The sequence below is a fragment of the Canis lupus genome, chromosome 11, assembly GCF_003254725.2.
Source record: "Canis lupus dingo isolate Sandy chromosome 11, ASM325472v2, whole genome shotgun sequence".
Classification (NCBI taxonomy): Eukaryota; Metazoa; Chordata; class Mammalia; order Carnivora; family Canidae; genus Canis; species Canis lupus.
This window is the reverse complement of record NC_064253.1, coordinates 68,000,396-68,027,607: the sequence shown is the minus strand read 5'-3', so window position 1 is coordinate 68,027,607 and position 27,212 is coordinate 68,000,396. Positions and strand designations below refer to the sequence as shown.

The following is a 27,212-nucleotide window of genomic DNA, read 5'->3' as shown; positions in this document are numbered from 1 at the left end:
CCTCCCCCCCCGACTCTGCTCTTCCTCCCCCCCCACCCAGGCTCAGGCTGCAGGGCCCGGAGGAGTGGCCCGGGAGCTCCCAGCCTCTCCTGGGCTCCCTGCTGTCCAGGGCCCTAGCGCCCCGAGGAGGGCCTGAGCCTTGGTTCCTGGATTCCTGTCCCGGGCGGCGTGGGAGGCGCGAGGAAGGGCAGGCCGTGGGGTTGGTACCTTCAGGCCCCTGGACCCCTGCTCCCCGGCTGGTCCGTCCGGTCCTCGGGGGCCCTGGAACAGGAAAAAGGGACTAGCACGGTGGACAGCAGGGGTCTCCCTCGGGCTGGGAACCAGGAGCGCGGGCTGCCCAGGGCCTCGGGCCTTTCCTCCCACTGCCCGCATCCCCCCCCCCCCCAGCCGGGTCACCCGGGTGCGACACGGGGAAGCCCCGAGGGACTCAGCTAGAGGCCCCGTCGTTCCAGAACAGGGCTGGTGGTTAAGGAGACCCTGGGGGTCAGCCGGCCAACGCCCTTCATGGTCGCGGAGGCTGAGGGCCGGACACATGTGGCCAGGTCCCCACAGTCAGCTCTTCACACCCGGCTGTTGCATCCTCTTCGCCGAGCACACAAGGGGCACTAACTGGTGTACACACCACAACCCTTGGGGGGAAGTGACAGGAGGGCCCGGGGAGGGTCTGCATGTGGCCGGGTGTGTGGAGCAGCCTCCTCCAGCCAGCTCCCAGACGACGGCTGGTGTTGGAGGGCCAGGTACAGGGCAGGGTCAGGCAGCTGTTCCTTGGAGCCCCGGAAGGACAATCTTATTCTTTTGGAATCCGGGAGCGCCCCCACCGTGAGGCAGGTCCAATACACCCCCTCCCCGCACTGCACAGATGGGAACACTGAGGCCCAGCCAAGGGAAGCGACTGGTCTAAGGTCCCTTAGCACATCAGCAGGGGTATCCCCTCCAGGGTTCTACCCACAGGCCTGTGTGACCCCTTTCAGGGACGCCCACAGAGACACAGATGGAATGGGGTCCCCGGCAAAGGCCGCCGTAGAGAACAGTGTGTTTGTGCTGGAGGGGACCTGGGCAGGGGGTCACACTGGGGAGACCAAGAGGGTCTCATGCAAGAGGCTGGCCCACCCTGGGCCTGGGAGTGTGGGGGCCAGCCACCAAAGGGGGCTGAGGAACATGTCTGAGTGGAGCGGGTGCAGATAAGGGAGGAGAAAACAACGTGAAGAAATTTAAAAACGGAGCAAGAACGGATGCCTGGGGGGCTCAGTGGTTGAGCATCTGCCTAGGCTCAGGGTATGATCCTGGGGTCCTGGGATCGAGTCCCACATTGGGATCCCCGCAGGGAGCCTGCTTCTCCCTCTGCCTGTGTCTCTGCCTCTCTCTGTGTCTCTCATGGATAAATAAATAAAATCTTTGAAAAATAAAATAAAAACGGAGCAAGGAAATTTTCAATTAATAATTGAGCCAGAAAAAGCAACAGTTCCTCTTATCAGCTACCCGATGCCTCCACTCCAGACCAGAGCCTTCAATAGTGCCTCATGGACTGGGTAAAGCCAGGACGGGGGGCCACGCGGAGCCTCCGTTATCTTGTCTCTGAAATGGGGATGGGAATATCTCCCCGTTGTGTAGGTGGGGACATCCCGGGTCTTAGGAGCTGGGACAGAGGCTGAGCTGCTGGCTGGGCATCTGGGCCCTCCTGAGAGATGGCTCCTGGCCCCTGGCCTCTGTCTCTAGCTGAGGCTTGAACCTGCCTGGAAAGGGATGGCTCTGGGCCTGCGGTGGAGGCCCAGAGGTGCTGATGGCTTGGTCTGAACCACACAGCACCCTGTTAATCCCGGGAAGCCAAGCTTTCTGAGAGACACATTCGTGATCTCCAATAGTAGCAGTAGCTACAGCAGCAGCAGCAACGATCCTAAAAGCTATCGTCCTCCTCTTGCCACAAGGAAAGAGCCTGCGGTCGCACTGCTGGGAAGTGGACCCAACTCAGCCGGATGCCCATTTCCTTCCACACCTCTCTACCTGTCACTGCTTCTCAGTGTGCAAGTGAGCTCCGCATCAGAGGGGGTGTGCAAGTCAGAGAAGCCTGGAGCAGGACGTGGAGGAGACAGTGTCCTGGGAGAGCGCACTCCCTGGGAGACCAGCGAGCTGAGGGAGAAGCGGGTGCTGCTGGGGGGTGGGGTGGGGAGCGGGATACAGGGCCAGCCTTCGCTGTCTGGAGCCACAGCCCCCTCCGTTGCTGGCTCCCCAGGGCGGGGAGATGAGCAGGGCGCACGCCAACCCCTGCTCCGGGCCACTCTGCGGCTCGTCCTGGGTCCCGAGAGTCCCCCCCCGCCCCCCCGCCCCCCTGCCCCGTCCCCCGGGCCTGCTCCTTCCTTCCCCAAGCAAACACGGGTCAGCCTGCCTTGCTGGAGGCAGGCCTGGGCCTCTGGGGCTTGGTCTGAGCCGTGTGTCTGTTCTCTGGTCGCCAGTCCCCAGGAAGATGCCATGGCAGTCCCGGCTGGCGCTACCGTCCAGAGAAAACCTGGCCAATCGTAGGCCTTGTGGCAAAGGGATGGATGGCCAAGGGGGAAGGACCGCGGGCCTGTCCCCTGCCTGCCGAGCCGCTCGCCATGCATGGAGGGATCGGACCCTGGCCCTCCAGAGAGCTCAGCTCTGTCTCCCGCCCGCTCTACAGAGGAAAACTAGAGGCCCGGAGAGAGGGAGCCAGTGGCTCAAGGTCGCAGAGGAAGAGCCAGGATTCGGGGCCAGGTCTGCTGAGCTCTGAGCCCCCTCCTTGGGAGCAGAGCCCAGTGTCAGGCACGTGAATCCTAGAATCCCCTATGACTCCCTCAAAGTGCTTGCTGGAGGGAGATAGTGGACTCTCCCAGGTAACAGGGCTTTTAGGCACTGTCTTCACCAACACCGTGCCGCAGGGCAGAGCCTTCCAGGCAGGCTTCTCTAGTCTCTGGCTTGCACACCCTCACGGATGGGGAGCTCACTCCTGCACTGATAAGCACTGACTGGTGGTGGTGGGGGAAAAAAAAAGGGCATCCAGCTGATGTGAGTTCAAATGTCATCCACTAAGTCTTGGAGGAGTGAAGAAGCTGGCCTGAGGTCCCAGAGCTGGTAACTGGGAAGGCCGAGACTTGCCCCTGTCTGAACCCAGAGCCCCCGCTCTTTCAGTTGAGGCCTGTGGACCCAGACCCTGTCAGCAGTTCTACCAAGAACAGAGGGGCTGAGGCCCTCGTCTTGTCCCCTCGTGCACACCCCTGCCCACCCCCTGTGAAGTGGCCAATGGCCAATGGTGGACTATTAGGCCAGGGAGCCAGGAGGCCCGTCCCACAGGCTTTGCATTCCTGCCAAACCCAGCAGCAGCGGGAGGAGCTCACGTCCCGAAGCTTCCCTCCCGGCCCTGGAGACTTTTGATGTGGTCGGGAGCCTGGGTTTCCTCAAGCAGGACACACATTCTCCGAGCCACTGCCGGGAAGGGGTGCTGGAGACAGCTGGGGCAGCTCGGGGAGCTGAGGACCTGAATCTCCAGCTCATCTGGCTTCCTGAGGGCAGGAGGCAGTGTGCAGGGCGCAAGTGGCTGCCAATGGGCCTGGGTCCACTTGCAGAGACCCGGCACTGGGACCCAGCACTGGGAAGGGCCCTGCTGGGCCCGAGGAATGCCTCTTAATCCCCCCTCTCCCAGCCTGCCTGCTGGCCATCTGGTTTGGGGGAAAATTTAAAACCACTTGAAATTCAGCCAAGAGGAGACTAATCACAGATCCCCCCCCCGTACGGAGGAGCTTGGATAGCAGGCCTGGGCTGTCCCTCAGCGCTACCTGGCCATGGCGGTCCCTCCTCCAAGGCTGCCTGGCCTAGCCCCGGTTCACCAGCTGGGAACAGAAAACCCCTCCATCGGCCCTCCCTGCACGACCGAAACTAAGACGGTGCCTGAGGGCCAGATTCCCTGGCTTCAAATCCCAGCTCTGCCACTTTCTGGCTGTGCAACCCGAGACAACTGACTCAACCTCCCTGTGCCTTAGTTTCCTTGTGCGTAAAATGGAAATCAGAAGCGCACCTTCTTTATAGAGTCGTGTTGAAGATTAAATGAGTTAACATATGTGATGGACAGTACCCGACCCGTAGGAAGTACCCGTGGTTGCCCCTGGCGACTGTGCTGAGGCCAGCCCTTGCTTAAAATCCTCTGTGGCTCCCCACTAGCCTGGGAGCACAGCGCACAGGCCAGCTGTCGTTTGCAGGCTTGCCACCTGCTGGTTCCTGTCTCATCCCTCTCCTCCGACCCTCTGTTGAACCCACAGAGACCCCCAAATGTGCCTTCTCTTACCTTAGGGCTGGTGACCTTGCCCTGGCGGCAGCTCCAGCACCCTCCTCTCCCTGAAGCATTCTCTGCCACCCTGTCCAGGCTCCCAAGCTGCCTATGCTTCGCCGTCCATGTGCCAATGCCCCCAGACAACCTATTTGACCTACTTGATTGAGCCATGGGGATAGCCATGGGGACAGCCATGGGTCACGCCTCTCCCATGCTCTGTAGCCTCTGCAGGGCCTCCACCAGTGGCTGTCAGACCGTCGGTGCTAAGTAAATGGTGCCCGAATGAACGAACGAACAAATGAATGGACAAAACACTGGTACCACGGAGCCTGGCTGTACCCACGGGATGCCAAGGCCTGCTGCTCAGAAATAAGGTGGAGAGGGGGGGTCCCAAGGCTGACAGCCAGGCCCAGGATGAGCCTGGAACCCTGCCTGATTCCATGAAAATCACAGATCTCAGGGCTGGGCAGGGGGCAAGGACCAGGAGGTAGTGTCCCTGTCAGGTGGCCCCTGCCAGGGTCAGCACCCCCTCCCCGGGGGCTGGGCCCCACTTACCCAGAGTCCCTTTGCTCCCCTCATGCCTGGTGGACCTCGAGATCCTGGAGGACCCTGTGAGGAGGAGAAAGAGTTTGGAGAAGCCTCCTTTCAGGTAGCAAGGGCGACCCGGAACGCTAGGAGTGTGGGGGCAAAGCCTGGCTGCAGCCCTCAAACAGGCCTTGCTCGGGAATGGCCCCTGCCCGGGCCCCGTAGCCTCCACATAGAAGGGCTTGGCCCAGTGGGAAAAGCCATCCGATGGGGAGAAGCAGCCCACAAGCTATACCCCAGAGCCCGGGTCAACGGCCTGGGTTCAACGTGGTGGGCCTCCAGCCCTCCCGGGGAAGCCAGCAGTGAGGAGAAGCCTCCCTGGGTGGACGAGCCATTTCCTTCTGTATCTCAAAACCAACACCCAGAAGCTCCCATGACCTTCCTGACCAAAGGGCTCCCCAGATACCCATTTCCCCGGTCTTCCTTCCAACAGCAAGGGGAACACGGCAGCCCGCGTGCTCTCCCTCACCAAACCTCAGCTGCGACATCTCCTTCTGTCCAGAAGGCTCTGACCAGGGCAGAAAGAGCCTGGGGTCCGAGGGGGAGGAACCAGACCACAGCCCCGAGGTGAGGGAGGGAGAGGCGGGGATGTGGGGTGGCAAGACACAGGGAGGGAGGGAAGGAAGACACAGGGTTGCCTTTGTTCTTTGAGCTCTCAGCACCGAGCACAGCACAGGCCTACGACCGGGATTTGGGGATCTGTTGAATGAACCACGAACAGTCGAACCACAGAAGGGGACAGAGGGTAGGAAGGGAGCCGAGAGGAAGCAGGCCGCCTCATGCCTAATCTCTGATCCGGGGTCCCGGCCCCAGCTGCACAGGGGGCGCGGCGCCTCCCCACGCCGTCCAGCCAGGACCCCTCCAGGAGCCTCCCGGCTCAGCAGCGAGCCTCAGACTGGGCGTGCTCCTTTGACAAGGAAGAGGCGGCTTCATCCCCCTCCAAATACCAGGGAGAGGCCCAGCTCCATTTGGGGCCTCGGGAAAAACTGGCTGTTCCATTTCTCTCTGGCCCCACGGCCTCGAGGAACGCAGACCCTCGGTCAGCTGCAGCTGCCGGGCGGATGTGTGCGGCTGGTTCCCACTCGCCCCTTGTCAGCAGAGCAAGCAGGGTGTGGACCCACACGCCTGGCCCAATATGAAGGCCGATCTGACTCCCGGATGGCGGGTGACAGCAAGATTGGGTGAGAATGAGCTATTTTATAGCGGGATCTCGGACAGCGAGACGGCATGTAATGCGTCACTGGGAAATTCAGGAGCCAAGTCTTTGCTTTGAGGCAGTCGAACCGAGTGCTCACAAGAACAGACTGCTTCCCCCGAGGAGCAGGTTCAAACCCCAGCCCTGCCGCCTTCCTAATTCTGGGACGTCGGCAAGTGATTGCAACTTTTTGGGCCTCAGTTTCCTCATCTGCGAAATGGGGTTAAGAAGAATCTCTAGCTCGCGGAGCTGCTGGGACAACGAAATGACATGGAAGGTCCTCAGTAAAGGGTCGCTATCAGTTGTCTCGATGTGGGAAGGGGTCAGCGATGGGGGGGGTCCCAGAACCTGAGTGTCCCCAGTACCCCCAGGCAAACGAGGATAATGATCTCAGCTGACCTCAGTGGGCTGTAGGAGAATGTGCATGTTCACGTGCTTGGAAAAGCGGGGAGAATGCTCATCAGACGTGAACGGTGTCATCAGAAATGTCACCTTAATGGCAGTGGTCCTACTGGTGGCAGTGGTAGTTACCGCGTCTAGTAAATAGTCGTTATTACTAGTGCGGCTCATCGCACTTAGTCTGCACGTGGACGGTTCGCCAAGCATTGCACCTGGGGCGTATCTCTGATGCCTCCTAAGGGAGGGAGTTCGATGCTGGCCTACGGATGGCGAAACCGAGACACAGAGAGGCTATGAACGCTGCCAACAATCACCCAGTGAGTAAAATTTGACTCACATTTGACTCTGATGCTGAAGCCAGGCTTCCGGGCCCTGGTGCCGTGCTGTTCCCCCAGCAGCACCAGGGCAGCTGGCTGCCCAGAGGGAGCCCCCAGAGATCCACATGACCAGCCCCATGTGCAGCAGTGGCGGCAGGTCAGGGGCAGACCCCGGGGTCTGAAGGCAGCATGTGGCTGACCTCACTCAGAACGGTTGGAGGCGCCGAGGACACAGAGCAGGGACGAGGTCAGGGGAGCCATGGAGTAGGGGACTCAGAGGAGGCCGGAGCTCCCTTCCGTGTGCTGCCTTAGACGTCCCCACTGTTTGCCCACCTCCCACTGGCCTTCTGTTTTGTCCCAGCAACTCCGTTCCAGGCTCCTCTCCTCCCGCTGGACAGGTGGGGAGACTGAGGCCCAGAGAGGCTGAGGTTCAGGGGCACAGGAGCTACAGTTTGATGATGGACCCTCGCCTGGGCACCTCCCACCCCGACGGTCCCCGATCACTGCATCTCCGGGAGCAACTGCTGGGCCCTGGAACTTTCATCCTACGAACGCTGGGGAGGGAGATGGGCCAGCAGCTTTCAGGCTGGGTGGGCTAGGACCCTCAGGTCACAAGTTGGGCTCTGCAGCCCACCAGCCCGCCCCTCCAGCCCCAGGCAGGAAGTGGCTTCTCCGCCTCCTTCTCGTTAATAGGGAAAAATACACCATCAGGAGCCCAGAGCGCTGGCTCTCATCCCACCTCTGCACAATCATTGAAAGGATTGTAGAGGACAGACAGCACCACCTGCGGCTCGCACCTCCGTCTTGGGATGATGAGCACTTGAGTTCAGGCTTCTCATCCCTGGCTAGTCCCTCCATCTCCCTCCTCAGGACCTAGCACTGCCCGGCACGTAGTAGGTGCTCAGTAAAGTTCTGTTAGTGAGTGAGAGGATGTTTCTACTCGGCACTCCCACTAGACAAGATCTTAAAAGCAGATATATTTCTCTTTTTTAAAGATTTTATCTATTTATTTGGGACAGAGATGGTGAGACCACGAGCAGCGGGGAGAGGAGCAAAGTGAGAGGAAGAGCGAGAAGCAGATTCCCCACTGAGCAGGGTGCCCGAGTCAGGGATCGATCCCAGGACCCTGAGATCATGACTGGAGCCGAAGGCAGAGCCTTAACCGACTGAGCCGTCCAGGTGTCCCAGCACATGTATTTCTAATCATTCCTGCACCTTTCGGATTGAGCGTAGGCCCAGAACGCGGTAGGTGCACATAAAGTCTGGGAACTGAGCTGGCTTTGTTTCCCTAATTGGCGCAAAGAACTGGTGTGCGGTGCACACTTCCCTTGGATTCAGACCCTCAAAGGCTCCCGTTTCCTCCCTCATCAGACCCCAGGGAGTCCCTCAGTTGGGCCTTTGGAGGGAGCTGGGCAGCCCGAACTCATCGTCCCCCAGCCCTGCCCCGGGATCGTGCCTGGGCTGGTCCCTTCCTCCAGCCCCCTCCCACCTGCCTGAAGCCCACCTCTCCACCTCTCCAGATGGGGCTCCCAGCCTTGAGCCCCAGCCTCGCCTCGAGGGAGAGCCCCCCCAGTCTCCATGCTCTGTCAGCAGAGACAGAGGCAGCAGAAGGTCTGAGGGCTCAGGATGACAGTCACCACTCCCTGCCCCCAACATCACCCTCGGGAGAGTAGATGGGCCCACCCCCACCCCAGCTACCCTGCCTCTCCCACCCCTCCCTGCCTTGGGATCCTCAGGAATCTCCCCAGTTCCCCAGTCATCCCAAGAAGTCCAAGACCCCTGAGTCCTCACCCTTGTGCTCAGCCCAGGTGTCCCCAACATTTCCCATCTTCTCCCCTACGCTTCCTCATAGCAGGTGTCACTTAGTTATTGGGTTCTCTCTCCCCCAAATGCCGGAATATAAGCTCCTAAAGGCAGTGGCTATTTCCCGCCTTGCTGATGGCTGCACCCCCGGCTCCTAGAGTGGCTCCAGGCACACACGACACCGTATTTCCTGAGTGAAGGGGCAAAGCAGCAACGGCACTGATGGCCAACCCGCTCCTGCACTAGCAACACCGCTACGTAACGAACACCAGCGGCCTGGTGTCATCTAACCCGCGTGATGACACGATCACGGCCACGATGAACTTCTTTCTCTATGTTTCCACGAGCAAACTTTAGGTTCGATGATCTTTCCTGGCAATTGGGAGCTGGGATTCAAATCCAGGTTTGTCTGACTCTGAGACCTGGAGACTCCTCACTGTTACTCGACAATGGGTTTGAGCAAAGGGAACATGAGGGCTTTGCTTACCGGGGGTCCAGGCTCTCCGGGGGTCCCAACAGCACCAGGAGTTCCAGGATGACCCTACCAAGAAGGAGACGAGAGAGAAGGAGTCAGGTGAAGCAGGTGGCTCTTCCTCCTTCCACCCCAGCTGCCCTGGTCCCCGCCCCGGCCCAGTGCCCCAGGGGCAGCAGCCAGGCCTCTTGGAGGCCCAAGTACATGGAAGCAGGCAGAGGAGAGCAGAGCTGTCACCACCACTGTGACAGGAGCAGGCAGGCAGCACACACTGGCTCCTTACCATCGAGCCCTTGGGTCCTGGTGCGCCTGGGGGTCCCATCATGCCCCGGTCACCCTGTGATGGAGACAGCAAGGCAGGGAGGTCATGGCTGTGGGGTGGCTCTGTGGGAGGCAGGTGCAGAGGTCTTCCAGAGGCCAAAGAGGGAGAGGCAGGGACTTGTCCAAAGTCTACAGTCACATCACCCAGGGTGGTGGCCGGGGAAGGGGTGCTGGGATTTCACTCGGCAGAAGCCGGGAACCCAGCAAGCCCCGGAAGGCTCAGCATCCGCTGTGGCATGCCACCCAGCGGGCTTCCCTCGGGCATGGGCGGTCCTGATCGAGGATGTGCTGATGACATTGTCTTCTGTGATGCTGGCCCACGTCACGTGGTCCTCACTGGGCCTGGCATCCCCTGGGCGGGCCTTGCAGAGGTGGCGATGGCCGTAGAAGGCACGCTCACTCTTCCCATCCCCTGCCCAGAGAGGAGATGCCGGAGCATCTGAGACGCAATTATTTTCCTCTTGACCCAATCCAGACCAACCGGGCAGAGATGGTGGAGGGAGGGGCTCTGGGTTTGAATCCTGATTCTGTGTTTGAGAGGCCCTGTGTTTTGCATCCACCCAGACACCATTTATTGAGCATCTACTACGTGCCTGGCGCAACACCCTAGCCCCTAAAGATGCGAAGGTGAGTAGTGCAGACAGACCTTGCTCACATGGGGAGCCCTCAGAGTGCTGCAGAGAGACACACAGAGCACCAACACAGGCGCAGACAGGTCCACACAATGAGGGCGTGCGTGCTAAGGCCCTTCGGTGGGGGATCTGACCCATCAGGTGCAGGGATGTGGTGGGGCGGGCCTCCCTTGGGAAGACCTGCTACACCCAAGAGAGCAGAGGGGTGGCACTGGGGAGGGTGCACCTGGACAGGAGGACCAGCGCGGGCAATGGTCTGTAGGTGAGGAGGGACCGCAGAGAGGTGGCATTGGGGAGGAGGGTGCACCTGGACAGGAGGACCAGCACAGGCAATGGTCTGTAGGTGAGGGGGGACCCCAGAGGGGTGGCGTTGGGGAGGAGGGTGCACCTGGACAGGAGGACCAGCACAGGCAATGGTCTGTAGGTGAGGGGGGACCCCAGAGGGGTGGCGTTGGGGAGGAGGGTGCACCTGGCCTGGAGGACCAGCACAGGCAATGGTCTGTAGGTGAGGGGGGACCCCAGAGGGGTGGCGTTGGGGAGGAGGGTGCACCTGGCCTGGAGGACCAGCGCCGGCTGTGGTCTGTAGCAGAGGAGGGACCCAGAACGTTTGAGCAACAAAAGAAGGCCAGAGTTGGTTTGATATTACACTCCAGTTGTGCAAGACGTGACCACCAGTGGCAACAGGGTGAAGGGTACGAGGGACCTTTCTGCTCTGTTTTTTGCAACATCTTGTGATTCTCTAACTGCTTCAACATAACAAGTTAAATTAAAAAGAGAAGAAGAAGAGGAGAAAACAGGAAGGTGGAGAAGGAGACGGAAGGGAGCAGCTAGCGGTGGTGGCGGCCAGGGGGTCTGGGATCGGAGTGATGAGAAGTAAGGTCTCAGGAAGAGCCTGGAAAGGAAGGTGGGGCCGAACCAGGGCAGAGGCTTCCTCTCCCAGGACCTCAGGCTCTCTGTCCATCAGCTCCCCAGAAGGCCCGCTTGGGGGTTGGATAAGCCCACTGACGGAAAGCGGGTGGGAAACAGAGGCACGGGGTGCTTGTGGGCTGGGAGCTAAGCCTCGGCAGGGAGAGGTGGGGGCCTCGGGCACCGAACCTGATTCACATCCGGCGCTGCCACTCTCTACCTGGGTGGCCTGGGCCCGGTCACCTCCCCCTTGTGAGCCCCGGTTATTTGGTCTGTACAACACGGCTGCTGGGGGGCGGTCACAGGGACGCCTGAGGAACTCTGCCCTTTCTTAAAAGGATGGCTCTCCGCCTCCCGCCTGTGGCCCACACCTGTTCGGGGCCCGTGCGCAGCCAGGAGGGCCCACGCCTCGCGTGGAGCCGGCTGTCACCCAGAGTCACGTGGCGGTGGCAATGCCGCCGGGAGGGCAGGACAGAGCCCCAGGGCAGTGCCGGCAACGGGGGCAGTGGCTAAGGAGAAGCCGGGGAAAGGCGCTGAAGTCCCCACCACACCCGGCCCGTCCTCCTCTTCCAGCTTCAGCCGCAAAGTTGCACTTGTTTCGGTACCGTCCCCGCATAACTCACCTTTTCTCCCATGATCCCTGGCTCCCCGACCAGACCGATGAATCCCAGAAGTCCCTAGAAGACACGGCCCGCGAGCAAGAGAAAAGGGGAAGGCCCGTGAACCCGGGGACACGGCGAGTCAAAGGCCACAGGCGGGCGGCGGCTCCGGCCCTGCGGCCCCTGCCCGCGCCCCTGCCCGCGCCCGGGCCCCAGCAGGCCTGGGGCTGCCACGGAGGAGCTGCCTCTCTCCAGGCACTGTCCCGACTTCCCTCACTCCTCCAGATGGTTCTGATTTCGGAGCCAAGCGTGGGGCCGCTGCCAGCATCCCTGGGAGCGCCGCACATTCTTCCCGCGCCAGGAGCAGGCTGGGAGGCGGCCGCGTTTGGGGGGTGGCCGTGCTGGGAAGAGCCCTGCCTGCTAGACTCGGTCCCCATCGCTCAGGGCTCCGGGGCCGTCTCCAAGAGAGAAGCAAACCGGCTGGCCAGGATGGAAACAGCGGGCAGCCTCGGCCAAGGGCCTTGCTTCACAGGGGGGACGCGGAGGCCTCTACGGTCCCCTGAAAGGCTCCCTCTGCTTTCTGAAGGGCGCACTCGCACTCACACTGGTTCCTGTCGCTCTTTCTAACTCCACTGGGTGATAGCTCGCCTCGGGTTCCAGGGGCTCTTCTAGGTGGCCTTGGGCCTCGCTGGCCCTGCCAGGCGCACCCACGCCCGCGCGGCCAGGCTCAGCAACCCGGAGGAGACACCCGGGAAAGCAGACGATTCCTTGTCCAGACCCCAAGCCCCCCCACCCCGGTGGACGGGGTGTCTCGCACAGTTCAGAGGGGCAACAGCGGCTTTGGAAGGACTCAGGTTTGCAGCCAAGAGTTTCTGGGAGCATCAGGAAAGGCTGACTGAGAGGGAGGAGTGGATCCATCCCCCACGAGCTGCTCCCTGTCCCCCAAGCGGATCCAGAAAGGAACGAGACCCTGAAGCTGAGCGGACACAGGTCAGAAGTTGCAAGCTGTGCGCTCAGGCAGGGAAGCTGGCCAAGCCGTCAATCAACCGGGGTGAGAAAACGGTGCCCATTTCCAAAGGCTGAGCTCCGTGGGTCTCGGAGACCTTTGTAAAGTGGCAGCTCAGGCCACGACTGTGTGTGTCTTGCAGCTGCAGCCTGGGATTCAGCTCTGGTCCGTGGGGCTCCAAGGCCCGTGCACCCGTCCCTCCACCCGGGGACCCCCAAAGCGAGTGGTCGTGAGCAGGGCACAGATCCCCTGGCACCCCTGCACCAATGCCACACGGTGGAGCGTCCTGGGTCCCTGGGCTCAGAGACCCTTCGGGGTTGAAGCATGAGGTGTGAGGGGTGAGGTACAAGGCATGAGGTCATGGCTAGCAAGTCACGGACCATGACCAAGTATTTGACATTTACAACAACTTACTTTAAAAAAAAATTAGAGCATTTTCAAGGTGACGGCATTATTAATAACAATAGCTGGCACTTACTGAGGGCCAAGCCCTGAACCTGATATTTTTTCTGGCATCGTCAGTCAGTCTTTAGGCTTGGGGACCCTGGGCAAGTCCATGGAGCCTCTCTGAGCCTCATCGTTGGTGGGGGTGGGGGGGCAGGGGGCACTTGAGATAAAGGTCTCTCCCTATCTCCCCGGGGTTGCTCTGAGTCTTGAAGATAATGCGTGGCACATGTAGGCACTCAATAAATGCTAGTTCCCTCCCATCCCGTTCTAATTTATTTTAAAAGGGCAGAGGGTTAACACAGAGGCCCGAGCGCCCCACTAGGGAGCACTCAGACATTTAGAGGATGCTGAGCAACGGGAATAAAAACGGCTCTGTTAAGAGGCCCCTGCCCGACTGGCCCAGAGAAACAGAAATTTCATAGCTACTTTAAATTTATGAGTTGTTGGGTCCTGGAAGGCAGGCGGGTCATAAACCTCAAACAAGAAGCCAAGCAGGATCCTAATGAATAAGAGCCATACAGCAAGTGCCCCGTCTCCCCGCCCGGGCCCCTAGGACACCCATGGGGCACCGTCCCGGAAGATCCTGGCAGGCCCGTCCTGCGGGTGGAGAGGAGGCTGGCCTGGAGGCCCAGGGCTTCCACCTGGCCGGGGGCGGGGGGGGGGGCGGGTGGAGGAGCAGCCCTGACCACTGCGGGAGGACACGGGGCAGGAGGAAGCACCAGATCAGAGTCCCCGATGTGGGGAAGGGGGTGGCCCTGGTCCCCCTCCATCGTATGGCATTCTGCTCGGGCACGGAGTACACCTGAGGAGCAGACAGCGGTAGGTCCTCTGCTGGAACAGGTGTCTTGGGTGAGCGTTTGCAGCCCCGGCCCCTCCCTGGATGGACAGGGAGCTTCTTCAAGGCAAGGCCCGGCCTGTGCTCACCCTCGTGCGCCCAGCACCGAGCACAGGGCCTGCTGACGAGCCCTCTGCGCTCTGGCTAGCTGTCACCAAGGGGCAAGGGCTCAGGAGCTCACAGGATTATCCGGTCCCTCTAAGGCCCGTCTTGGGAGCCCAGCAGCCCTGGGGGTCAACCTTGGCTCTGACACGCCTGTGTTGCCGTCGAGGAGAGCCTCACAAGTGAGCTCACTTCTCAGAGCCGGACTCTCCTCACTCGTGAGATGGGGTTACCGAGCCACCCTGGGGCTGCGGAGGAGAGCGCAGGCGGTGGTGGAGAAGGCGCTGGGCCTGGAGCCCGGTCCCTAACGGGAGCCCAATCAGTGCCGATGCATACGTCCCTAAGGAGGACCTCAGAACCTTTGCCGGGACCCTCGGATTCTGCAGTGGACGACTGGTGCCTGCCCCTTCCCACCCCGGGGCCCCAGCGCTGCCTCACGGTTCAGGCAGGCCTGTTTCCAGCGGCGGTCCCAGTAGCCGGGCAGCTAGACCGGGCTGGGCGCCGCTCCTCTTGGCCACCCCCCACTTTGCCACTACCTTACTCAGTCACTCTTGTTAACGAGATTGCCCATGTGGGCTAGGATCCCGGGGTCTACGCTGGGGTTTCCGGAAGGCCCCGTGGATGGAATTCAGGGGCAGTCCCTGAACTTGAAGAGGAAAAAAAAAGAAAAAAAAAATCACGACTCTTCTTTCCACCGACCTCTGATGGAAATTTAGCACATCCCTCAAACCTGAGCGTAGGCGACGAACCCACGGTACCTGTTACTGTCACAGATAGGCACACGTCACATTACAGTCATTGTTGCAGATTTCAAAATGTGTCACTAAGGCTTGTCGCAGCTTCAAATTTGAGGTCGTTAGCAGGCCTGCTGCTGGATCTCGTTATGCAATGCATTAATAAAGAAGCCCGTCTGAGACTAGGTCACCTTGAACGCACTTTGACGATTGTATTTCATTATCATCGATTTCCTCTGTAATCCTTCGTTTTGCACTTGATGCATTTAAAAACTTTATTACGGGACGGGGTCCACAGGACCCCAGGACAGAGTGCTTTGTTTGCAAGGACCCTCTGTGTCCCGACATTCTAAGATTCTGAGGATCTATTTCCCGAGGGCCCTTCCCATCAGCATAAGTATGAAATTAAATTTGCTGATCGCATGGCCTTCTTCCTCTTCTTCTTTTTTTTTTTTTTTTTTTTTTCCAATCAGGAAATATATGCAGGCCGTGACAGCCCTTCCAAACTCCTGGGCTTCCCACAGAATGCGCTCGAATGACACTGGAAAGGTTTCAAAAATCCAGTCCACCCCCTGCTTTAATTCCTTTCTTCCCGCCAACAGATGTTGCAGGCCTGGTGAGGAAGCCCATCGTGCACCGCTCTCACGCCACTGATGGCGTTTCTCAGCAGAGGCAGATTCTTCTGGGTCCCCGACGCTATCCCCCCTCCTGCACGAGGCAGCCCCTTGCAGGGTTTAAGGGAGTGCAGGAGATTGCTACCTTTCCACCTGGCCCCCAAGCCCAGAGGTTAAGCTTTCGTCCGTAGCATCCAGAACGCTGGATCACCCAAATGAAGGTCGTGATTCTCAAACCTCCCCTGTCATGACAACTTGCAAACTCTTCTCCTCTTCAGACCTTGGCCTGACTTCCCGCCTAGCCGGAGCCACTGATCTGAGTTTCACTTTCCTCTAAGTGAGGGTTGCCTGAGCGAGAGCCCCTGGCAGGTGGCTACGCTTCTCCGGGTTTCAGCTGCCTTATCTGTCAACGGAGCACAGCCGGCGAGTCTCGAAGGCTCTTCCAGTTGTAATGTTCTGGGAGCAGAGTCATGGAACCCCTTTGGGCAAATGCTCCGAAAACATCCACAGGGCCAGGCCAAGGCGCTGTGATTCGGGGCTTTCTCCCTCAGTGACTTCACCTCGCTGAGAGTCAGCGACCATCCCGATCAAAGGGGAGACAAGCTAACTGACCCCAGCAGCCTGCACGGGCACGGAAGGCGGATGCGCGTGGAGCGCTGCACCGAAGGGCTCGGCACAGAGGAAGCGCGTGATAAAGAGTCATTGTGTTCGGAGACCAGTGTGGACTCACCTGCTCACCCACATGCCCTGGCCGCCCAGCGTCGCCTGGCTCCCCCTGCAAAGAGGAAAAGAGGAGCATCACTTGGGATGGGTGATGGGAGTGTAGCCCCCCCCCCACCCCCCCGCCGCCGCCGCCGCACAGGGAACAGCCACAGGTAACTGGCCTCGTCCCTACCAGTAGGGAAGGACAGAAAACCTCAACCCCAGCGTCTGGCCTTGCAGAGACCTCAAACAAACGGCGGAAGCAATGGGACCCTCGCACAGAACCTCTGGCCCCAGACACGGCCCTAGCCGCCCATTCCCTGAGTGGTCCCCTTGGCAGACTACCTGGTACCCTGATGTCTGTATCAAATTTGGGCTGTTCATCAACCCGCTGCATTTTGTGGAGGCAGCGACTGAAGCTCAGAGGGGCTCGGATCTGCTCCAGGCCACACAGCAAGCTAGAACTTTGGTCCAACTGATTGAAATCTCCGTTCCTACTGTTTACCAGGCTGCCCCACCACGGGAAGAGCAGGGAACCAGAGAGTCGGGGCACTTGGATCCTAGACCCTGACCCACCAGGGCTCTGAAAGCAGCTGGCAAAAGGATCGGTGAGCCTTGTCGCTGCCCTGGGCTCAGCCTCCCCCAGCCATAAATAAGGGAAATCACACTCGTTTGTCTCGTAGGCTATTTCCAGCTCTCACGCCTGGTGGCCTCCTGTAGCCTTGTCTGCCAGCTTTGTCCCGAGCTGGGGTGGCTCCTGCTCCTCAGGCAGCCACAGCTGCCCTGGTCTCCCCCCGGCGTGAGCTGGAGAGGCGAGCAGCCCCGTGGGATAAATCCACCCAGGCTATGTCACCGCTCCCACCACAGAAACCCAGCTGGCCTCTGAGGGAGAAAGAGCGAGACCTCAGAGGGCAGGACAAAGGGCGACACTAGCCCAGCGAGCCAGGAGTCTGGCTCACAAATGGATGCGGCTCACCGCAATCAGGGTTCGAGCCTCATCTTTCCCTCCGGCTCTTCCCCCAGACCTCACGCTCACGAGAAGCAGAGGGGCCCAGACAGACACACGGGCCATGTCCCCTGCGTGGAGGGGGCCGCGGATGACCTGAGCTACCCTGGCTCTGCGCTAACGCTCGTGCGTCTGCCCAGCTGTAAACGTGGCCCAGCACTCTCCGCCTGGGACGGCTTAGAAAATCCAGCCCTCAGGAGGAGCCCTTGGAAAGCCACTAAGCGAGGCTGCCCATGTGCTCAGCATCATCACTCTCCCACCCAGGCCAGCGCTTTCCTGATAAATTAAAAAATTAAAAAACTCCTAACAAATGTAATAGACAATTACTGCACCTAATGAGGGAAAGCTGGAGACCCACAAAAGGAAACAGAACTGCCCCACCGCCCGGAGAGAGAGCCCCTGTCTACGCCGCAGCCTCTGCTCTGAGCCGACGGGAACGCAACCGGCCCCTGCAGCAGGTTGGTCCCATAACCCTCCACCTGTCACCTGCCTCCTACCACGGCCTCACCACCACCTCCGTGCGCACAGGCATCTTACCAGCTTGTAAACTCCTCCGCTGCACCGTCTTTGGTGGCTGCCCTGCGTCCCGTTATGTGACCACTACCCCACTGTTGGACATTTAGGTTCTGCTCATTCTTTCCTCTCTGTTACCACTGCGCTGTGATAAATGGGGATCACTCACCCCCTTCCCACACCTGCCCGGGGATTGGGATTCTTCACGGGGCCCTCATTTGCCAGTCCCACCTTTCTTCTGTTTCCCCGTTGTTCTATCCCACCCCCCGCAAGCCCAGTCACTCCCAGGTCCCCTCACCTTCACGCCGTCTGGGCCTGGCCGGCCAGGAAACCCCTTCCTCCCAGGTTGGCCCTGCAAACAGAGAGAGGTGAGTGAGGGGGGGCTAGGTGGGTGGGTAGTGTTGCTTGGGGGGGGGGTCCCAGTGCTGGCACAATGCCCCAGGGGGCCAGGGGTGCAGAGCCCGGAAGGCCCCAGGCTGCCAGCCATTCTGGAGATGCAGAGGTGGGGGTGGGGAGGGTCTGCAGCTGTGTGACCTCAGGGACGTCTCCCCTCCCAGGCCAGTCCTGTTTGTAAATGGGGATGTTGAAACCTGCTTTCAAGGAACAAGGAAGAGGAAGGACCTGGACGGAAGATACAGGCAGGGCCCAGGGGACTGGAGAGTCTATGCCAGCGGTTCTCAGAGTGTGGCCCGGGGACCCTCGCGGGAGACCCGTGACGTCAGAGCTAGGTTCACAATAGCACCTAGACGTCGCTGGCCTGTGTCTCTCACTCTCATGAGTGTAAGCGGAGATTTCCAGAGGCTACATGACATGTGGTATCGTCAACGGGTTGAATGCAGAAGCAGATGGGAGATTCCAGCTGACTTCTATTAGAGCAGACATTAAAGAGATTTGCAAAACCGGTCAAACAATGCCACTCTTTTCATTAGATTATTTCGCCTCGGAAAATATAGCTGGTGGGTGTTTTGCTTTGTTATGAAACTATTATTTTTGTGAACATGGAGTGGGCTGATTATTATTTCAAATGGATTAATAAACACACTTGAAAGTTTTCAGTTTCGATGACTAATATCAATAGATGGAACTCACACAGAGAAAAGCTTTTGGGGGCTCCATTCATTTCTTTTTAAGAGGGTAAACGGGCCCCAAGGACGAAGCGATCGTGCACGGCTGGTTTACACCACCACCAGCCCGGGGAGGACCTCGTGGAAGACCACTCGGGGCAGGGCCGTCGCGGGGAGCAAGGTGAGGCTCTGGACGATGAGACTGGGCTGCCCCGCTTGCTCTTTGGGCCTGATGGCCTTGCGTGAAACTCAGACCAGCAATGCCGCTCTCACGGAGACTCAAATGAATGAGAGCGGATGCAAAGCCCATCCCACAGCAGCTGGATGAGCGCAGCCGGCCGGTTTCCTGCCTCGTCTCTCTATCCTGTGCGTCTGTTCCAATCCCCTCACCGGCTGGCCCAGGGCTCCCGCCGAGGACTTCTCTGCAGAGCACCAGCAGGTGTTGCCTCTCTGCACATCGCCGGCACAGGAATGACAAATCCCACCTGCCCGGCGCCAGGGACACTCACCTCTAAGCCAGGGGCCCCGGGTGGCCCCATGGGTCCCTCATCTCCCTAGAGTTGGGAGACACAAGAGAGGACAAAGGAGAAATTAGTCCAGGGAGAGACTCGGAGAGCTTGACCTGTAAGGAGGGAGAGGGGGTGGACAGAGGAGAGTCCTCCTGGACCCCGAGAAATGGTCCACTTGGTCCGCCCACTTGGACCCCCACCCAGGCTACACAGGGCCTTCCACGTGAATGGGGCTCCTGAACATGACACCTGAACGTGACAGGCCCCGGGTTCGTGGCAGTGCTGGGCAGAGAGTCAAACCCCATCATACACTGCAGGTACAGAGCCCCAGACGACAGCTCAAAGATATGAGCTCTACTCTGAGCTCCACCAACCATGCAGTGGCAGACCTTAGCCTCACCGTGCCTCAGTTTCCCCATCTCTAAAATGGTGCAGGACGGAGAGGACCATGCTAAGGATGATGACTAGCCTAAGTTGCATTCCTGGAGGACAGCGATGATCTCTTACTCTTTTTTGAGGCCCTGCACCCTACTCCACTACAAAAATCACTCAGGATGGGTGTGCAGGACCTCACGGACGTGTGGGGAGTGAAGGTGGGGTCCAGGGGCATGAGGAGGGAGCAGATGGAGAAGCGGATGAAGGCAGGGGTGGATGAATGAATCCACGGAGACGGGAGCAAGCAGCAGGCTCTCGCGCCGTAATGTGGGTGTAGACGGGGGCACGTGGCTGGCGCCGGCCCTCCATCCTCACCCCTCCCTTTCCACTCCTGGCCCTCCCGCAGGCGAGGGCAGCCTCCAAACCGGCCTCTCCGGCGTGCCAGGCCTAACCCAGAGGCCCCCTCTGGGGCCACCCCCCAACCCAGCTTCCAGGAAAGCAGCCCCACGTGGCCACTCCCCGAGCCAGCGCTGGGGCCCCGCCAGACCCAGAACCAGCCTGCAAAGGGATCCGTGTCAGCTGGATGCCTGCCTGTGGTTGTGGTGAGTCCGGGCCTCCTGCACCCTCACTCGGGGCTGTCTGTGTGTCCCGGGGGCCTTGGGGCCGGAGCCTAGGTGGGGGGGGGGGCCTCAGGTACAGGCAAAATCTGGGGCTCGCCCGCCGGGTGCCCAACAGGCCCACCCACGGAAAACATCTCGATCCCCTTGAGCATGAATGAGGAAACAAGCAAATCTCCACTCTGCCGCTTGCTAGCTCTGCAAGTCCCGTCATTCTCTGGGATGCCCCCCCCACCACCACTTCCCCGCCCGGCAGCTCCCGGAGCACGGAGTTAACAGCACAGGGTCTATGCCACAGGCTTTGGGCTCAAGCTGACGAGGATCCGAAGCCCGACCCTGCGGCCGCTAACCGTGGTACCCAACGCGGTGTCCCCCCCTGAGGCCCAGGGCCTCCCCTCCGACCTCTGGGAACTGTGCTGCGGGCAGGAGCAGGGGCAGTGGCCTCCTGGGGGAGACCCCCGGGCGGTGGGGGCCCTACAGAGGCGGAAGGTCACCCGCCAGCCAGGCCAGGCCAGAGAAAGACCGTGGCAAGGTGACGGGCTAGGGCTGTAAGGGATGAGCGGGAGAGCGAGCCTGAGGCAGCCCAGGGTGGTGTCCTGGCTGAAGGGACCCGGCCCCCGGCTCAGGCCTCCAGGACCCAGGCCGGAGCAGACAGGGCTGCAGGGGTTGGGCGGGGACAGGGCCAGACGGTCTCACCTCGGGCCCCAGCTGCCCACGGGGTCCCGGCAGGCCTCGAGCTCCAGGCTTACCCTGGTGAGAAGGGAACAAAGAGCGGTCTCAGAGGCGGCACCTCCGTGTCCATCAGAGGCTGGCAAGGCCCCCAGCAATCCCACGTCAGGTCGCCAGCCTTGGAGGCCTGTGGCTTCCGCACAGCAGTTCGCTTCGACGGCCCTGCGCAGGGACTCACCTTCATGCCTTCTGGGCCGTTGTCCCCAGGGGGGCCAATGTCTCCGGGGAATCCCTGAGGGGAAGCAGAGAGCAGGGGTCAGCCATGGGTGAAGGGAAGTGCTTGGAGGGAGACCGACCCGGGGTTTCCGTCCCTTCCTGCATGGGACGGGACCCTGGGCAGGCCAGTTAACCACCTGGATGCCGCAGTCCTATTCTAGAACAGGGATCTGGGCGAGAGTCCGCACATCCCAGAGAGCTGCTGAGATGAAACGAGACAATGCAAGGAAGTGCCGAGCACCGGACCAAGCGTGCAGCCCCCTCCAGGTTGTGTGACCTAGAAGCTCCCAAGTCCCCTCGTCTCCGGAGCTGAAGTGCCCCCTGCATCCGGGCCGGGCGTGTTGGACTCGGCCCCGCACCACCAACGAGGCCTCGCTGCTCCCACACCAAGCCTGTTCCCGATGGATGGCTGTGCAGGGGAGGCTTCTTCCCGACGCCGAGCAGAACCCTGCCCCTCCCCCTTGACAACCTCCTGCCACCCCCGTAGGGCTGCACAAAGCTGCACAAAGCTCGGGACGGGGGTGGCGGGGAGGGGGTCCTTCTTTCCACAGTGGTCTTTGCATAATTCGGAGGACACTTATCCCCTCCCCCAGAGGCCTGCCCTTTGCTGGCCCTTCAGTGACTTCACGCTGGGGCCCCTCCGTTTTGCCAACCTCTAGTCGGTCGGCGCCCATTGTTGGCCATCACTAGGGTGCCCAAGCTCCTCTGGGTGCGAACAGACCAGCAGAGGCCAGCACAGGACTATCCCCTTCCTTGTTTGAGGTGTAATACCTCTGCTGATTCATCCTAACATCACAGGCACTTCTCAGGCAGCCCCTCTACTCTCTTAGTTTCCTGACAGCTAGAAACCAAAATCTCCTTACGTGAGTCCCGGAGACCGGAATGCCTCCTCCTGCGTCGCCTCTGTATGTAGCTCTTTCCCTTCCTCTGATCTTTGGGTGACTCCCATTAAACTCCCGCTCTAACATCCTCTCACCCTTCTTACTGGCCAAGGCAAGAATGGGTCTGAACTCTGAGCTATCACCGAATGCCCAAGCTCCCACATATGTTTCTTCACACCGAGAGGCTCAAAGTCCTGTCCTGTCACCAACGCACCGCATGACCCCGGCAGGTTCTGGAGCATCTCTGGGCCTTGGCTTGCTCGTCTAGAAAACGGTGACAACGACGTCACCTTACAGGTCTGTTCTGAGGCTCCAAGGGAATAAGACAAGCAAAGAGGGGCACCTGGGTGGCCCAGCAGTTGAGCGTCTGCCTTTGGCTCAGGTTGTGATCCTGGGGTCCTGGGATCGAGTCCCACATCGGGCCCCCCACAGGGAACCTGCTTCTCCCTCTGTCTGTGTATCTGCCTCTGTCGGTCTCTCATGAATAAATAAATAAAATCTTAAAAAAAAAAGGCAAGCAAAGGGCTTAGCTCAGCACCTGGCACCTGCTATGTGCACAATAAAAATCTGTATCCAGAAGGCTGCAAAGCCAGAGCCACGCCCCCTCCAACCCTGACCCCGGCCCCAGGCACGGGGTCGGAAGGAGCAGAGACCCAGGAAGGCGCTGACATGCTCCTCAGCCTCTGTCTCCAGCCGGGCAGGACTCCGAGGTCGCCAATCCAAACAGAACACAAGGACGGGATCCACGCAGGGACCCAGGAGACAACCAAAGCAGAGCTTCTTTGTGCAAGTAGCAGCGACCCCGTGGAAGTCGCTTCTCTACCCCGTGACTCAGTCTCCCTATCTGTAACCCGGTGGCAGTAGTACCTCCCGGGCATGCGTGGGTGGCCTTTCCACGCGCTCTCGTCCGAGGACGCTGTGCGGCCTGCTGCCCCGAGGTGGAGCCTGAGCAACGGGAGGCGGTCAGACTGCGGGAGAGCCGGACTGTCAGAGCCTTCCTCCGCAGTGGCCAGGGGAGGGATAGGGGCCAGCTCCACTCTCTCAAGATGGGACTGTGTCACGGCCAAAGTCAACACGGCGCAAAGTCAGAGCCTTCAGGAAACCATCCCTCATCTTCTCGGGGCAACACCAGGAACGATCTTTGGAAGAGTTTGGAGAACGCGGCAGAGCGAGACTTTCATCTCTGAGATCTTGGGGAAGATGGGAAGGTGTGTGTGTGTGTGTGCGCACGGTGGGGGCTGGCTGGGGTCGGCCTAGACACCTCCCCCCAAGAGACCCCGGGTGCTGAGGATCCCGGCAGGTGGCAGCCCTGGCACGGACCACCCTATGCTCCAAAGACGGTCCCCGCTGGAGCGGCGGGTGGAAGGGCTCCACCGGCGGCCCCGGCGCCGTGAGTGACACGCGAAAGCTAGCTGGTGCACGCCGACCTGTGCTAATGCTCACGCGCATCAGGACCCCGCAGGCGGGTTATAGGAGTTGCCCAGTCATCCTTCGGGAGTTCTCATTCTCCATCCAAACACGGGAGTTTTCACATCTGCTTCTTGCTCCCCATTCCTCCCAACCCTGAGCCCTGAACGTTTTCCGCTGTGTGGGGGGGATTGTGGGCGGAGTGTGGGTGTTTGGAAACGTTCCAGGGCTCGGGCTTAGAGAAACAGGAGCTCCCGCTCAGGGCACAGGCCCGAGTTCAGAGGGCTCCCCTGATGTTTTTTCTGGAAACTCTAAAGGCGACCACAACGCTAGGGAGGGTCTCCGGGGCCAGCTTCTGTCCCGCTGCCATGGAAAGCCGCTGGGGGCATAGCGGGCAGAAAAAGGAAGATGTCTGATCTCAGAATTTCTCTCCCCAGCCCCATCTCCCGTTTGCTGTGCGCTCTCAGGGAAGGACACCCCGCTCCCCCTCTCTGGGTCTCGGATTCCCAAGGACGACACCTAGTCCCGACCGTAGCCAGACGCAGAAATACAGCCTCACATACCTCGGGTCCAGGAGGCCCAGGAAACCCCAGGGGTCCCTTGTCTCCAACTTTGCCCTGGGGAAGAGAAGAGATGGCAGGGGAGGCCAGGGTAAGTGAGGGCCCACCTTCCTCCATCCTTTGCGTTAGCCCCCCCCCCCCCCCCCCCGCTGTGGGGTGGGGCTGGAAAAGCTCAGGAGCCTCTGAAGGAAACCGGCCTCCATAACCAGGAGGTACCGTCCACACCCCACTGGGGAAGACACTTCATCATGTGGAAGCACAGTTTCCCCGTCTGTAGGATGGGAACGATAATTCTCTAACCCTTGGGTGGTTGGCAGCCTTCAAAGGAGGATGGGATGGGAAGGATCCAATACATTGGAACATTCAAGAAATACATGTCATGAACGCTACTGCTGTTGTCAAGGCTTTGGAAGCCCCGGATTCTGATTCTCCCCAGGACTCTGACAGGGACGGAGACCTATCTATGACGCTGGGTGAGTCCTGTCCCTCTGGGGCTCAGTGTCCTCCTCTGTGAGATGGGTGACTGTCATTCCTACCCTGCTCTGCTGGTCCCTCGGGGCTGCTGCAGGAGGAAATGCGGTCTGGGGACAGGACAGGGTCCCTGACCACATCTCACGGCTGCTTGGAGACTGTGAAGCTTGGGGGTATCAGAGCACAAGGTACTTACCAGAGGCCCCGGCTTCCCCCGTGCGCCTGGGAACCCTGGCAATCCCTGGCTCCCCTGGAAAAGACCAAGAGCAGGCTAGGGGTTAGCAAGGCCCAGAAACGGCCAGGCCAACAGCTGCGCAGTCATCCTTGCCCACCCAAGGCCTCGAGAACACCCACCTCTGGGGGAGACTGAGCCCCCCCCCACTCTTCCTGCCTGTAAGCTCCAGCTGGGCACCCCCGTGGCCTGGGCCTCAGGGAGGCAAAGGGGAAACAGCAGGCCCTCCTCACCTAGTTGTCCTGGACCCTGGGAGCCCAGGGCTCCAAGCAGGCACCCCGTGCCCTGCAGGCCTGGGGAAGTCCAGAGACTGGGGCCCAGCCGGGGAAGCAGCCTGGTCCACATGGCTCACGAGCCGGAGACACCAAGGCTGGGTCAGGACAGGCCAGCCAGGAGGGAGGGAAGAGGAAGAGGGAGAGCTGGCCAACATCTGGGCCTTGTTGACCAGCTGGGTGAGGGCCAGATGTGGCCACATGGTGCCGGACACAGGCAAAGAGGAGCCGGCCTCGGTCCATCCATCAGTCAGTAGGGCCGCTTACTGCCTCGCTCACTCAGACATGTCCTAAATGTTCACTGTTCTGTGCAGGACTCTGGGCTGAGCTTTGTCAGGCCAGGCTGGGGCACTACCCTTAGGGAGCTGGCTGTCGGGCACGGGACTGAGCACAAGCCCCCATCAACCAGGTGCTGCCCCAGTGGCGGACAGACGTGCGGCTCGGGGCACACAGAGAGGCAAGTGGCCCCTGTCCAAGCAGGTGGAGGGAACGGGGAGCCTGTGCAGAGGGCCCGTCAGCGGAGCACAGGGCCGTAAGGGCAGGAATGGGGCCGAGGGGCTCGCTCGCTGGGTGCTGGGTGCTGGGTGCTGGGGTGAGGAGCCGTAGGGAGCCGCGGGGGGTCTGTGAGCACAGGGCAGAGCCTTGTGAGGAAGACAGACGGAAAGAAGAGGCCGGGGGCTTGGCAGTAAGTCAGGAGGCTGTTGTAAACGCCGGGGGAGGGACGCAGACGGGGGCCGAGGCTGGAGAAGACAGGGCTGTGTGAAAGCATCTGCGGCGGCCGGGGGCACGGGGGACGGGGGGATCCTGGCCCACGAGGGACCCTGAGAAGGAAGCTGGGGCCAGAGAACAGCAGGGCGAGGGGTGGGTGGGGGAATCTGCTGCAATTACCTTGTCTCCTTGGAATCCAGGGTCTCCTGACACACCTGGAACCCCTTGTTCACCCTAAATGCACACCAGCAAAGAACGTTACAATGGAGACCACGGCGGGTTCCAGAAGCCTCCCCACTCGCAGACCCACCGGCAAGGGACGGCTTTGCTGAGGCCGTTCCCAGACTGGATCGGACCAGCAGCAGCTCTGTGAGAGCAAAGGGCAGGGCCCCCCAGCAGGGAAGCCGGGCTGGGGCAGGCAGGCCCTGGGGGGCACGGAGCCGGCCTCGCCGCACACCCGCCTGGCGTTGCTCGGGTGGCTGAGCACACCGCTAACGGCAGCCGCGCTGCCTGGCCTTTCCCGGAGAACTGGCAGTTGCAGATCAAAAGGACTGTTTCCTGATCCTTCCAGGTCTTCACCATCAGCTTCATGTCACACGGGGGCAGGTGCCGGCTGTGCAGCGCCACCCTCTCAACGCCCACCCCCACCCCCACCCCCATCACAGGGGGTTCAGAGTGTTTGCATCCGTTGCTTGACATTTTTCACCACCAGGCTGGGAGCCTTCGCTTCTTCCCTCTGTGGGAGCCTCTATGCAAGCCGGCAGCGGGGGCTACTTGTAATTCGCCACTGGTCATCCGCTAAGCCCTGGTGGCTAACACTATGTGCAAACAGTGAGCAAACGGGTCTCGAGTTAGTTCTGGGCGTTGCTTTCCTAAATGACACAGATCCTGGCCATCAGGGGTCTCTTCGGGTGGGAGAACCACACGGGAAGATGCTTCCTCTCCCGGCCCGAGTCCCATCACGCAGCCCTCGTCATCTCCGGCTTGCCAGGCTGGATATTCCCCACAGCACCCCAGCCCTGCACTCGGCAAACACTCACAGCCCGGGGAGCAGTTGGAAGAATGGGGATAAAACCCTGGAGGAAGGGAGACTCTTAGAGAACACACATCGTGCAGCTAAGGCCAGGAGCCAGCACAAGAACTTCTTCAGTAAAACAAAAGCCAGAATTAAAATTAATAAATAAATAGCCTTTAAAAAAAAAAAAAAAAAAGTACTTTGGTTTTTCCAATCTGGAAAAATCTGTAAAATATCCCAGAGGTTTGGGAGCCAAGGAAGTTTCTTTTTGGTGTGTGTGTGTGTGTGTGTGTGTGTGTGTGTTTTAAATGCCCAAAGGAGGAGCAGAGGGGATTAAAAAAAAAAAAAAAAGGGTTTAAAAAGACACCTAAGAAATCAGGACAATGGATTCAGGCTGGAGCTGGAGTCTCGGTTCCAGAATGCGCCTCCACGCAGGAAGACAGAGCCAAGTGGTTGTAAGTGGGACCGGGGCCAGGCCGGGTCATGGAAAATCTGGGATTCTGGGCAGGACGACTGGGGAACATGAAGGGATGGCTCCGTCATCCCAGGGGAGGGCCGGCCGGGGGGTGGGGTGGGGGCGGAGGGGCCCCTCACACCCTCACCCGCTCTCAGCAACGTGAAGACCCCTCCCCAGCCAAAGGGGTGAGAAAAGAAAGTCCTTTTTCTTTCCTTCTTCCTTTTCTTTTCAA

General features: G+C 60.1%; 1 protein-coding gene across 5 annotated transcripts in view; it reads right to left on the bottom strand.

Annotated features, from left to right (window-relative positions):
* The window catches only part of COL27A1 (collagen type XXVII alpha 1 chain), a 135,058-nt gene that overhangs the window by 38,381 nt on the left and 69,465 nt on the right, over positions 1 to 27,212 (bottom strand). For all 5 annotated transcript variants that reach the window (XR_007414150.1, XM_025431951.3, XM_049116396.1 and 2 more), the window contains 13 exons: positions 25,689 to 25,742; positions 24,493 to 24,546; positions 23,829 to 23,882; positions 20,940 to 20,993; positions 20,729 to 20,782; positions 19,041 to 19,085; positions 17,766 to 17,819; positions 15,977 to 16,021; positions 11,533 to 11,586; positions 9,334 to 9,387; positions 9,066 to 9,119; positions 4,835 to 4,888; positions 208 to 261 (listed from right to left, as the gene is read on the bottom strand). Coding sequence is in view for 4 of the 5 variants with exons in the window: in XM_025431951.3 (XP_025287736.1) it covers positions 208 to 261; positions 4,835 to 4,888; positions 9,066 to 9,119; positions 9,334 to 9,387; positions 11,533 to 11,586; positions 15,977 to 16,021; positions 17,766 to 17,819; positions 19,041 to 19,085; positions 20,729 to 20,782; positions 20,940 to 20,993; positions 23,829 to 23,882; positions 24,493 to 24,546; positions 25,689 to 25,742 (684 nt within the window). In the remaining variant the exon portion in view is untranslated. The remainder of the gene's footprint in view (positions 1 to 207; positions 262 to 4,834; positions 4,889 to 9,065; positions 9,120 to 9,333; positions 9,388 to 11,532; positions 11,587 to 15,976; positions 16,022 to 17,765; positions 17,820 to 19,040; positions 19,086 to 20,728; positions 20,783 to 20,939; positions 20,994 to 23,828; positions 23,883 to 24,492; positions 24,547 to 25,688; positions 25,743 to 27,212) is intronic.